General features: G+C 36.4%; 1 protein-coding gene across 1 annotated transcript in view; it reads left to right on the top strand.

The window, feature by feature from the left end:
• Positions 1-12,333, top strand: part of LOC129277364 (uncharacterized) — a 33,872-nt gene extending 21,539 nt beyond the window's left edge. The window contains exons 14-26 of the mRNA XM_064110102.1: positions 96-209; positions 812-919; positions 1,546-1,661; positions 2,169-2,406; positions 2,985-3,131; positions 3,535-3,672; positions 4,485-4,598; positions 4,981-5,097; positions 5,582-5,709; positions 6,716-6,920; positions 7,477-7,626; positions 8,122-8,882; positions 9,225-12,333. Of these exons, the coding sequence (XP_063966172.1) occupies positions 96-209; positions 812-919; positions 1,546-1,661; positions 2,169-2,406; positions 2,985-3,131; positions 3,535-3,672; positions 4,485-4,598; positions 4,981-5,097; positions 5,582-5,709; positions 6,716-6,920; positions 7,477-7,626; positions 8,122-8,882; positions 9,225-9,299 (2,411 nt within the window). The 3' untranslated portion in view covers positions 9,300-12,333. The remainder of the gene's footprint in view (positions 1-95; positions 210-811; positions 920-1,545; positions 1,662-2,168; positions 2,407-2,984; positions 3,132-3,534; positions 3,673-4,484; positions 4,599-4,980; positions 5,098-5,581; positions 5,710-6,715; positions 6,921-7,476; positions 7,627-8,121; positions 8,883-9,224) is intronic.
• The last annotated feature ends 467 nt before the right edge of the window (positions 12,334-12,800 follow it).

Genomic DNA, 12,800 nt, shown 5'->3' with positions numbered 1-12,800 from the left:
CTGGAATCTCATACAGCAAAAGCGCGTGTAAGCCAGAAATAAACAGCACTGTTTGATGTAGTCATGACAGTCAAATGTATTCTTTTACCATTTAGATATCAATGAATGTGACAGCAACCCTTGCAGCAATGGAGCAACTTGCATGGATGTAATCACAGGCTACTTCTGTGCTTGTCATGCGGAATATGAAGGACTCCACTGCGAGTACGGTAGGTCAAAGAGAAAAGGGAGACCGTTTAGTGGTGGTTTCGTGGGTTGATAATCAAACCAGAGGTGGCGCTATGGAATTTATTTTATTTTATTATATTTCAGGGGAGACGACCTAATGTTATGTTGGGTTAATTTTTTTTTTCAATTGAATAACCAGGGAGTTTCAGGGGTTACAAAATTTACCAGATCCATACCTCTATTTCTTACACTCTTTAATGTTTTCTGTTTAATTTCCTGTTTTCGTCCTCTTTAAAATACTTGAAAATCATAGGGTAGACGACTCCTAACCAATTTATGTGATACGTCTGAATCAAGAGTTACAGCAAATACCTGTAGACCTAGATGTTTTACAATAAGATTACTGCCCTTTAACAGGTTGATTCTTTTTCCCCCAGTATTTTCATGGACATGCTGGGCAATCACGTAATGGTCATTTAATTGAAGTAGAAGAATATTTGTAGGCCTGTATTTGTTACCTAACATTAAGTGCATAAAATAAATGTAATTTCAATACTCAAATCAGTACTACTCTTGTGGGTTGGAATATGACACTTTAAATAGGAACATATTTGAAACCAGCTATCTTCTTTTCTCGGCGCAGGTAAAACAATTTGCACCTCATCTGATCGATGTGAGAGAAATGAGGTTTGCAAATATGGACTGTGTAGCTGTGGAGACGGTCGTATCAGGACAGAGCAAGGTTGTCAAAGTAAGTCATCCAAAAGCAGTCGCTAGATTTAACTTTGTGCATAAGTAGATGAGAGGCACTAGTACCATGAGCGCTTCTTTGAAACACTGACGTACCCCTATATCTTTGGGCGTTATCAAACAATTCCAGAGAGAGAGAGAGAGAGAAAGAGAGAGGGGGGCGGGAGGAGAAACTTAAGCGGGATATCTACAGGTTATGCCAATGAAATAAGAGATCCAAGTTTTCTGGTGATATCAAACTCGTATAGAAGTGGAATAGTATCATCAGCAGCAGTAGCAGTGGTAGTGGTATTGCAGTATACATGGTAGTATTTGTAGTAATATTGGTAGTATTAATGTTGCTGTGATAGTAGTAGTAGTAGTAGTAGTAGTAGTAGTAGAAGTTGTTGTAGTAGTAGTAGTGGCTGTTGTAGTAACAGTGGTGGTGGTGGTATTAGTAGTTGTATTCGAGGTAGTAGAAGTAGTAACAGCAAACCAGCAAAAGTATAAATGGTAGTCATTGTTGTATGAGTAGTGGTAATAGTGTTAAGAATTAATGAAATGGTAAAGTTGATGGTGGTTTTCTTGTGTTCGTATGCTGCTAATTCATTAACACAACCACAATGAATATATTATATTTTGTATTAGTTCCCAGACGGTTTGATATGAGTTTTGAGCTGACAGAGATCAACGGGTCACCTGTGAAATACCTTGACTTCCTTAACACTAGCATTGGAGTGATAACGGAAGAACTAGAATATGCGGTAGGAAAACACACACCCTTCATAACAGCAATTATATCGTTATGAATTGACGAAGAGGACTGAGTTCATTATTTCAGTATGTTCTTTGCGAATAGTTGCGATTGTAAACAATAAGTCTTCGTGATAACCATGTATCAAAGGGTTCGAACAGGTGACTTGTATTATTAGTATAAATCTGACAAGATACTTAATTACACTTGGGCTTTTTTTATATCTCTCTATTGGATATTTTATGCCGATGTGACGTCACACTGGATAAGAATGAGATTGAGAAGACAATGGTACTTGGAGACGAATCTGAAAAGACACTTAAGTCATGGAGCCCCATGCTTAAATGTTTAAAGATGAAGGATTTGTCCCAAACCTCAATTAGATTGGACAGATTTTAACCCAAGATAGATATGATATGATATAAAGCTTTGATTTTTTTTTTCATTTATCATGAATAGACTGAACAAATCAACCCCAATTAAAAGGGAGAATTACTGTGATTGGTCTTTTTTTCAGATTAACCATCGGTTATCAAGGTGGGAAATATTCGTGAACTCTGTCGTAAGCGTCGACATCAAATCATTTTTGAACGGAAATTCCGTAGTGGAGGCCGACATCGTTCTTGACCCGAACAGTACATCAAATGACGTCATGATTTATGAACTAATGACGGATAATTATTACTTTGCCGCCGATGACCTGTCGGTTGGAAACTCATCTTTCACAGTGAATGTTACTTCTATTGCTGTTCAAGGTACAACATGGCTCTCAATAATGATGAATTAAAATGGAGCGCTTAAAGCTCGAAAGACAGATAAATTTTTCTTCTGTAAAAAATATCCTAATTTTGTCATCAAATTGGTATTTTATCAATAGTCTGTCAATACCAAAATTATTGATTATATTAAATTCTAAGGCAAGTTAATGAAAAAGAAAGTTCACACATTTTTGTGGATGATGAATTTTGTAGAACGATTTGTTGACGTTATAGCTAGGCGTCGTCATCTTAAACACAATCTTTGTCTAATTGAACGCAGTGTAAAAAGTAGTGTCTTACCCAGTTTTTCTTAAAGTCCGTATACAAAATTCCTTTTGCATGGACTATACAAATACTTTATGGTGGATACGTGCGAACTTTATTTTGGGTTGTAAGGATGGGATGCTTGGGATGAAAGTCAAATCCCCTTACCATTTCAAAGCAGTGAAAAGAGTGAGCACTGAGGAGAAACTGGGAAAATTGGGAGGAAAGCTAAGAGAAAAGAAAGAAAGTAATTTTTTTCGTCCTCGAAAAAAAAAGATTGAAATGACGTTGAACATATCTTTCTCATTTAGATTTGAATGAATGCAATGAGACAGAATACTCCGCTTGCTCTGTCTATTCTGCCTGCAACAACTCGGTTGGTTCCTATCAGTGCACATGTCTTCAAGGATTTGTAGATCAAGGAGACTCCATAGATGGACCAGGAACGCTCTGCATCGGTAAGAAAGTGTAATTATTTCATCACAAATATTATACAGATTTAATAGACAGATAAGACTGGTAGATTACAGAGTCCAGTGTGTAGCGGCAAAAGTTCTAGTCAAACTAGTAGAGCATCTTTAGAATCATATGAGAACCCAAACCTGTTCACGTCATAGTTGACCCTATTCTAGTCGGACAGAGGAGATCAGGACCCCATATCACAGGTTTTTTTTACAATCAAATTAATCGGTGCCAATTAGAAGAAGAAAAAATGCAGTAGCACAAAAGAGTTGATTTAACATGTTTAAGTCAGTGCAGCTCTTGTTTCTTAATGTTTGAGACACGAAAGATAAAGCATACTATTTTGAGCATCTGGATTAAAAAAAAATTGTTTTTGTCATTTTGTTATTTTATATATAGATATCGATGAGTGCAGCGATTCGTCGTTAAATGATTGCTCTCCGTTTGCTGAATGCACCAACACACCCGGTGGATACGACTGCGTTTGCCTATCTGGGTATACAGACTCTACCCAGAGTGATGGAAGGATATGTGACGGTAATTAGCAGTTCACACTGTTTAAAATGAAATTATTTTAAGTCAGCGCTTTCCTTTTGATATTAGATTACTGAATCTCGCATAATCATGACCATGATATCACTTGCCCCTTTCTCCTGTTTTCTGTCTTGAGCATCTTCCTCGTTCATCTTTACGATATTGGCTTGTCTGAATCTAATTTATGTACATTTTGTTCTTCCTCTGTTGAAAGCATTTCACATCTGTTTTGGGACTGCCCTGTAACTCAACAATTCATTCAAAACTTCCAAACCTCTTTTTTTAACAATGACGTGTATTTTAATAAGAATTTACTTTTGTTTGGTTGCCCCTGACGCTCAATACTCTACTGTAAACCGTTATATTCTTTACGCTAAATATTTTATTTTTTCGACACGTTGTAAGGGAGATCGGTTGTGTTTTAGTTCTTTTAAGAACGTATTGAAACGCTATTGTGAAATTGAAAGGGTTCTTAGTCAAAAACATCATAATTTTGTTTTATCAATAGATAATAGTACGCATGTACAGTTGTTGTAAACATGTTCGCTTCATGATTTTTCTGTAAATTGAATTGATTTCGTGTTTGATTTTGAATAAAATCTTTCTATGAAAGAAAAAAAAAAATAATAAAATCTTCCTCGTTCAGACCACCCTTACGTATTTCTTTCTGCATCATTTCTGTCCATGTTATCTCTGATCATTTTCTCTCATGGTATCTCTATCTCTCTCCCTTAATGAATTATTGAAGATATCCAAACCTATTTAATGAATGAAATATTGAATGAATTTATATCTTATCTCTTTTCCAAAATCAGATATCAACGAGTGTCTTTCTCAGCCATGCTTTAATAGCGGTACGTGTAGAAACTTCAAAGATATGTTTACCTGTGAGTGTGCTACGGGCTACGAAGGACAGTACTGTGAATCGAGTAAGTCTTACGTCATAATATAATCATTATACATTTTTGAATAAATTTGAGTGAGAATGGGGTGGCATTAACCGGTAATTCACTCGTCACGGTAAAATGGGTCATTTGACTCGAATCAATTCGACTCTCAACTGTATAACTGTACTCTCTACGTATAAAGACTACGTAGAAATAAGAACGAAATTTAACTTATTGCCCCGAATCAACCTCTTGCTCTTTCATCGATTGATAATTCAGTACTCCAGATACTCTCTCTCTTTTCTCTTTTTTTTTCTGCCGTCCATTCCCCCCTTCCCCCTCTTATTTGTCCTAATCCTTTCCTCTATTTCTTTCCTATATTCCTCTATCTCAATATAACCCCTCCCTCTCTCTCGTTCTTTAGTGATGGCGTCCTGTGAAAATGACGACCAGTGCTTCACACTAGGTCATGAGATATGTAGTACTTCTGGGTTATGTACTTGCAGACTTGGATACCTCAAAAGAAATGGAGTTTGCCAAGGTAAGAATATCAAGTACTACCTCCAACTTCGCCTCTCTCTCTCCCTCTCTTTACCCTTTGTCCCCGACACAATCTTTCTATATGTAGTTCTCTTATTTATTTTACTAGATTTTTAGATTTATAACCTTTTCTTCCTACCGGTCTTTGCATTTAGTTTGTTGAACGATGGAGTTGTTTGGGAAATGTGACGATGATAACGAAGATATTGATTGATTTTTTTGTTTCATTTCCGATGGCTGCATGAGGTTACCAAAAGTTTGTATTAAACCATGATGATAGAAAATGTGATGATAATGATGATAATAATAACGATGGTCAGTAATCACTTTTTTTTATTTTAACTCTGATAATAATCATAATACTAATATTGATATATATTGGAAAAATCATAAGTCCATATGATTTTTATTTTATGAAAGTATTCGTGATTATATGTATATGAAAATTATATTATTTACCTTGCATTGATTTCTATTTATTCAAGCAACTGAAACGTACAAAGGTTCACTGCGTTTTATATCTATCAACGGATCGCCTTTGCTTTACACTTCTGCTCTGGCTGATCCCTCGAGGGAAGGGTTTCAACAATTAGCTCAACAGCTTCGAGGCACGGTGAGGATTCCACATAACCTTTCCCTAAAACTTATAACATTGCAGTGATGAGGATAATGATGTAACAATACATCTTCAACGCATCGAAGGAAGGCATTATCTACGGAAATCGACCTTACATAAAAGGCGCCATCTTCAGTCACACCAACGAATAAGACTCCATACTGACCAAGGGTATGCCATTGATAATTACGTAATAGACTTGGTTGGTCTGGAGTCAATTTAACCGGTGTGACTACGGCATGAGTGGGGTTGATTGTACATGGTGCTGAGATACTACTCTCGGACATTTTAATGAACGTCGTCTACGACGCGACGCCTTTTCTGATGGCGGATGAGTAGCGATATTGTTGAAAAGTACCTACACCAGCTCTTTCTAAGTTTATGTATCTCCTTTCACATTTAGACGTCTAAGTTGGAGAGTATACGGGGTTGGAAATTTAACACGTTCACATGATTGCATTGGGAAATTAAGGGTTTTGCCGTATATCGCACATTAGAACGACTGGAAAGATATAAGCCATTATCTTTATTTCGTTGATAATTGGTAAAATGTTGTCTTTTTACTAAAAAATAAAAAAACACCTATAGATCTAGGATTAGCCGTAGTACCATCCCATTTCTGCAAAGAAAGAGGGCTTTTTGTTTTATATTCTTGGTGAGGGAAAGATCAAAGCTAATGGTCTCGGGGGATTTTGAAGAAAAAAAAGTGTGGAGGGATATACCAGCATCCAAATCTTGCAAAGGAAAGTGCCTTTATTTCATATTCTTAGTGAGAGGAAGGTCAAATGACGATGTATTTTTGGAGGAAAAAAATGAATTTAAATCTATTCTTGCTAATGTGTAGGGATTTAGAAAACGTAAACAGGTGTTGCAATGAACGAATGTTGTACTTGTACGTCTTCATGGTCTTTAGGAGTGTGGCTGAATGTTGTCGAATTGTATGGTAATAAATCCTAGCGATGTAATTTTTTCTTTAAACATTTTACATATTTTTATCCTTTAGCTCCTGTCAGTAATTTTGAATATATTGGACGTATCATTGACGTCATTTCGTGCCGGAAGCGTCATCGCAGAGTTTGATCTTGTCGCTGCGGTCGGTTCAACTCAGGCTGCGGTTATAACCGCCGTTACGAGAGGTCTAGGGAGCGGGACGATTTTAGCTGGTCAAGATATAATCAGTGTTGACCCTAGTAGCATGATGATTGATGGTAAGAAAACGTTGGAAATGAACCTTATATGCCTTCCAGCCCAGTTACAATGGGTTTTTTTTTAGGGGGGGGGGTAGACCTACATCATTTTGCTGGCTAACAATGCGGTCGCTCTATTGATAAAATGTCTGTCACTAAATTTTCCTTGATTAGGGACCATTTTAATATCGATCTGGGTTTTCATAATTTGAATATTCCTACAGAAAGGTGTTTTCCCTTTTATCATTGGTGTTCGATGTCACTATGCATATTGGGAAACAAGTTAGTGCTGAGATGATCTAGAAATGTTATCTTGAATTTTGACGTACCGCTGTATCTCTTTCGGTTTTCCACTCCCATTTTCTTTCCATCTAATCCCATTTCTATCTCCTTCCATCATATCCTCTTCCTTGTTTTCGTTCTTCTTCTTCCTCTCCTTCTTGTTCTTCGTCCTCTTCTTCATCTTATTCCCGTTATTCTTCCATTTCTTCTCTCTCCTTCCATTCTCCTTTCTTTTGACAACCTCCCCCTACTCTCTCGATATATTCTATGCTCCTCAAATCTTCCATCTCCTCAGATCAAAATGAATGCACCTCTGCCGACCAGAATGACTGCTCACCCTTGGCAACATGCATCAACGAACCCGGGTCATTCTCCTGCACCTGTCTCCAAGGCTTCCTAGACATCTCACCTCCTGGTGCGGGCACTGGAAGGTTGTGCGAAAGAGGTAAAGAAACAGTAACTGGAGGGAATATGGGGGGGGGCTCGTGGTGTCACTATTGGACTAAAAATATACTATTACCCCACTGAAAATGACCATTTCCATTTGCTGTACGGATTTATCATTATATATATTTACAATTTTCGTTTTGAATAATTTGATGGATGGAATAGCCTTAGACTAAACGAAGGAAGACCATGCGATGAGTAGACGAGTTGGCAATAGACGAATTGGCAATTTACTGATGGGTTAGGGTGTGGATGAGAATATTATGCGAGGGTGAGCGAGAGTCTGATGTTTGTATGTGTACATATGGGCTAATGCGCGTATTGGTGTAGGCATGGAGCAACTTGGGGGTCGAGTAAGATGTACGATCATGACGATGGTGGAATCTCACAACTTCTTGGGAAGCGACCATAAACCATTATACCTCGTGCACTTTTGTTCCATTATTTTTACCTTCTACCAGCCTACTTACCATCTGCTTATTTCAACTTACAGATCATGTTGATGTAACAAATTCCGAATCCATCACCATCATTATATCCATCGTTATTGGTGTCCTGGTTGTACTTTTCATTGGAATGATACTCTTATTCATCTGCTGTATAGTATCTACGAGTAAATTGAAGAAGGCCGAAAAACAGAACATTCAAAATTATATCCACAATGATATCGTCGTATACTCCACTCCAGAAAGCCGAAATCCACCTCCTGCACAGAACAGTTTAGCTCTGGTAAAATACACGCGTGAAGATGATAACCGCGTGGTTACGGCGGAAGAGCCTCATCCATTGAGTCTGGTAGAGTTTAGGGAACATGGATCAGGATTGGACACACGCCCTAAACATAACAATATAACTCAAATACAGAATGTTCCGAACGCCGTATTCCGATCGGAGGAACCACTTAACCAGAATTTCCACCTCATGCGCGACATAGAGCTTGGTCAATTTGGATATTCCAGTCGTCAACGTAGCGACCTCGCATATCCAGACAACTATTTCTCTTTGGAATTCCCTGGTCGTCATCGACTAGGTCCACAATATCCCAATCGCAGTCGACTGGCCCTGCAATATCCCGATCGTCATCGACTAGCCCTGCAGTTTCCCGATCGCCATCGTTTAGCCCTTCAATATTCCAGTCATCAACACCCATTGGATTATCGTATGGCTTTAGAGTACCCACTACCCAACCCGTTCGCCACATTACCTCCTAAAGAACATCGCGACAAATATGATGACAGGAGGCGTCACCAAATGGTAAGTTCCAAAACACACGCCCAAAATTATGTTCAAAATAAATCCATAAACATGTAGGCCTCCATCATCATTTTGAATCAGATGAAATGTTTGAATACAACATGCCAAAGTCACTTTAAGCAACATCAGTGTAATCTGAACTGCCTGTCCGTACCTCTGATTTAGAATTCATCATGTTCACCTTGCTGTCTAGACGCAGTCTAGTGAACTATTATAATTCTGTTTATACCAATCTAATCAAATTTAAACCAATTATTAGTGAAGGTTGAAGAAATAAGGTGCGATGACATCGAGATTATTAGTTTTGTATTGTGTTAAATATTCATTTTCTCTCTTCTTCAGTATCGTCGTCAGCTCATGTTAGAAGATGGTCATAACTACCCAAGCCTGCCTAGGATTGGTAACCATTACTTCTGACGAGGGTACATTTAACAATAATTCAAGTCGACCATCAGTTTTGTCTTCTGTACGGGTCTGTCAACTTTAGTTTAGATTTCAAGAGTAAGCTTATTCTGCAAAGCAATGTGCATCATTTATCGGTGAATTTACTATAATTGGTCTAATCCAAATATGTCTTATTTTTTGTTTAATCTTGCTTGATCTGATCTATTTTGTCCAAAACGTAATTGTTGCCACCGAGCAAAGTTGGTCATTTCAAGAAATTCCACTTGGCTATGTCTCTCGTGCAGTGCACATTTTGACGAAGACCACCGTGACGTCAAGAACATGATTTGAAGAACTAGTATTAGATCAAATGGTCAGGTAAAAATTTAGATAAATTGGTCGCGAGAGTATTCAACCCTTGGGTGAAATGATTATCACAAAGTGACCATCGTAGATCAAGTGATGATTTGTTAAAGGGTTTGGTTGTCTTAGACAAAATGGAACGAAGAACAACTATGGTATAGATCAAGGAGTCGTCCAGAATCGAGTACAGAGACCCCATTTTAATTGCATGAGCTCCCTCCCATATATTGCGCTTTTAGTGGAAATTTACATACTATTTAAAATTCGACATGATTGATTAAACTTGTTCTAGTTTGATATGTGATGGCAAGTGTTGTTTTATCATAACGTATACGTTTAAGTGTTAAATGGTCGTTCTTTTAATCTAATCAGATGCTCAAAAAAATCGCACCACGAAGGCACAATTTTTAATTCACAAGGACTTTTTTTTAAATAAATCTTTGCAATATTTTTTTTAATATGACTTTTAACAGTTTCTCAATTTGGTTTTAGTCACTCGAAAAGCGGTTCATATCACTTTTTAAATGCTTTTTAAAAACTAGGCGAGGTAAACACCCTCTTTGCTTTCTCAATTCAAGTATTGTATGTTTAGTCTCGGTAGACTAAGCAGCATTTCCAGAGTTATTATGTGGACGTTAGTTTTTTATTATATTTTTATGAACGACAGTAACGCATGGTCCTCTGCAAAATTTAGGGGTCATTTTAATGTTTTCTAGGAAAAAAAATATTTATCACACATTTCATATTGTATATTATTAGCACAAAAATGTTTTGTCATGCTTTTGTCGAGGAACTGTTTCTCAAATGTGCAATGTTAATTAACGGTGTGATATATGACTTTATTTAACATAATAGAATTTCACTGGGTCGTTGTAATTAATGTAAAGCATTTAAACGCCTTTCGGATATCTCAGACCATTTTGATGCAAATGGTCATTAAACTTCATTCAAGAGATGTATTAAGGTCAATGGTCATGTCGTTTTACACGTTTCTCTCTATATGGATGGTCTTTACTAGTTGATATCAAAGGCACATTGCCAATCCCTAATACTTTGTATTCGGATTTCCTCAGAGTGAAACAGTAGGAAATATACACTTCATACTTCATTCTATGTTTGTTAAATTGTTACTACTAGTTTTTCTTGTTATCTAGCAAACTGTAAACTTGGGCGACATACGCATTAGGGCGATTCCATGCTAGAAAAATCAGCCATTTTCACAACATTTTTCAACCTGCTGTCCAAACGAGCGAAGAACTTCAATTTGCTTTGTGGTAACATCAAAGTACTACTGGGTAGACATGCAAAAAAATGACAAGCAACAAAAATGTGTTGTCCATAGGTGAATTAGAGCTTTAAATGTTGCGTGTCGTACGGGACATTTCTGCGTCCCGTACGACACACAACATTTTCACCTTTAATTTAACCATAATCAATTTTTGTGTGTGTTGGTTATTAGTTTTTCACATGACTTCTCACTATAGCTTTATCATAGATTAAAAAAAAAAAAGAATATTGTATTGCTCAAGCATTCGGCTAGGAAACTATAAATTGTTGTCAAAATTCCCCGTACGACACGTATGAAATCGCCCATTAGCCATTAACAGGGTCAGAACCCCCCCCCCCCCCCCGGGTATTTATGTTGATGTCCAGGAATGTCTCTTTCGTAATATGGAACAGTGATTATTTTAATTAATGAATGGGGTGATATAATGTTCCTATATTTTCCACCCAAAGGGGTCACTGGTGAAAAAAATATCTACATATGAATTGTTTTTTTCAGAACAATTTTCTTACGAGAAAAAGAACAGGAAGAGAAATAAATGAAAAGCCTAAACATTTATTTTAAAATTTAGACTCACCTTTCCCAAATTGATGCTATTTCTCCTATTTTTTTTTTCAAGCTGGTAAATAAAATGGTTAATCGCTATAAAAGAAGAGTCTCGTCAAGGAGAAATGTATTGAAAATGCTAAAAAATAATTATTTGAGGGGTTTGTATTAATGATTTTGCCCCGTAAAAGCGGGTATTAATTCAAATCGCTCAATTGTTACCGTGTTCTTTGCATCGGGGGGGGGGGGGGGACACGTATAAAAAGTAATCAATACTGATACAATGGTTTCTCCTTTCATTAAGGGGTATGAAGGGTGTATATAATACAATTACTACTGGTTTGATTTTGTTTCTGATCGAATGATATCTTCCTTATTTCTAGCGAAATTTATGCATCAACGAAGCTTTAATCAGTCACACATTTAATTAGGACATATTGACTGACTTGTTCATATATACAATACATATATATATATTTATATTGTGTTTATTAAGTGTTCGTCTGGGGTTATAAGAAGATATATACCAATTTGTTTGGCTTGATTTCTTGTTATGGTTTCGTTATTGTATTTTTGTTTTATTATTATACCTGTTCTAGAAGATGTGAAAACTAGCATATTCACTGAATTACTTGGAGAGGGAATCATTAATCTAGTTTTATTTGTTGGGCACATTACCTTGACAGTTTCATTCAATCAAACTTAACAATTTGGGTTAATGTAACACAAATCGTATGATGCAATTGAACTCGTTGAACGTATAACAATTTCAGAATAATTGCATTGCAGGAAACCTGTGTTTATTTATAATTATATGGTACATAATCTATATCTTCATTTCATATTTCAAGAATAAACAAACGTCAAATCCAATTATTGACTCTTCTTTCGTTTTTCTACCTGAATGTTTAACAGGAATAATGACGTAAGCATTTGAATAAAGTTGTTTCGTAAATTTACGTCTGTCAATGATTAAGAGAAGCATTGTCCATTCATACAACTTCAACGGTCTTTTTAAATTCTATTTTATTTGATTTCTGCATTAACATCAGAAATATGCAATAACATATACAGAGGTAGTAAACATAACGAATCAACAAAACAACATGTATTGTTATACCTAAGAATAATAACAAAAATACAAGTTAAGAAAAATTGATATTGTTTTTTAACCAAGCAAATTTCTTAAAACTATTCGGCCCCATTTCCTATAACATATAAAAGATTAGCACTCCAAATTTAAGGTCATTTAGACGAAAATATATTTGACAAGCAAAAAAAAATGTAAGGTCATCTCGTCCTAAAATGCACGTTTTATTTCGATTTTGAATGATGTATTT

Source organism: Lytechinus pictus, chromosome 15 (assembly GCF_037042905.1).
Source record: "Lytechinus pictus isolate F3 Inbred chromosome 15, Lp3.0, whole genome shotgun sequence".
Taxonomy (NCBI): Eukaryota; Metazoa; Echinodermata; class Echinoidea; order Temnopleuroida; family Toxopneustidae; genus Lytechinus; species Lytechinus pictus.
This window is presented reverse-complemented; position numbering and strand designations above follow the sequence as displayed.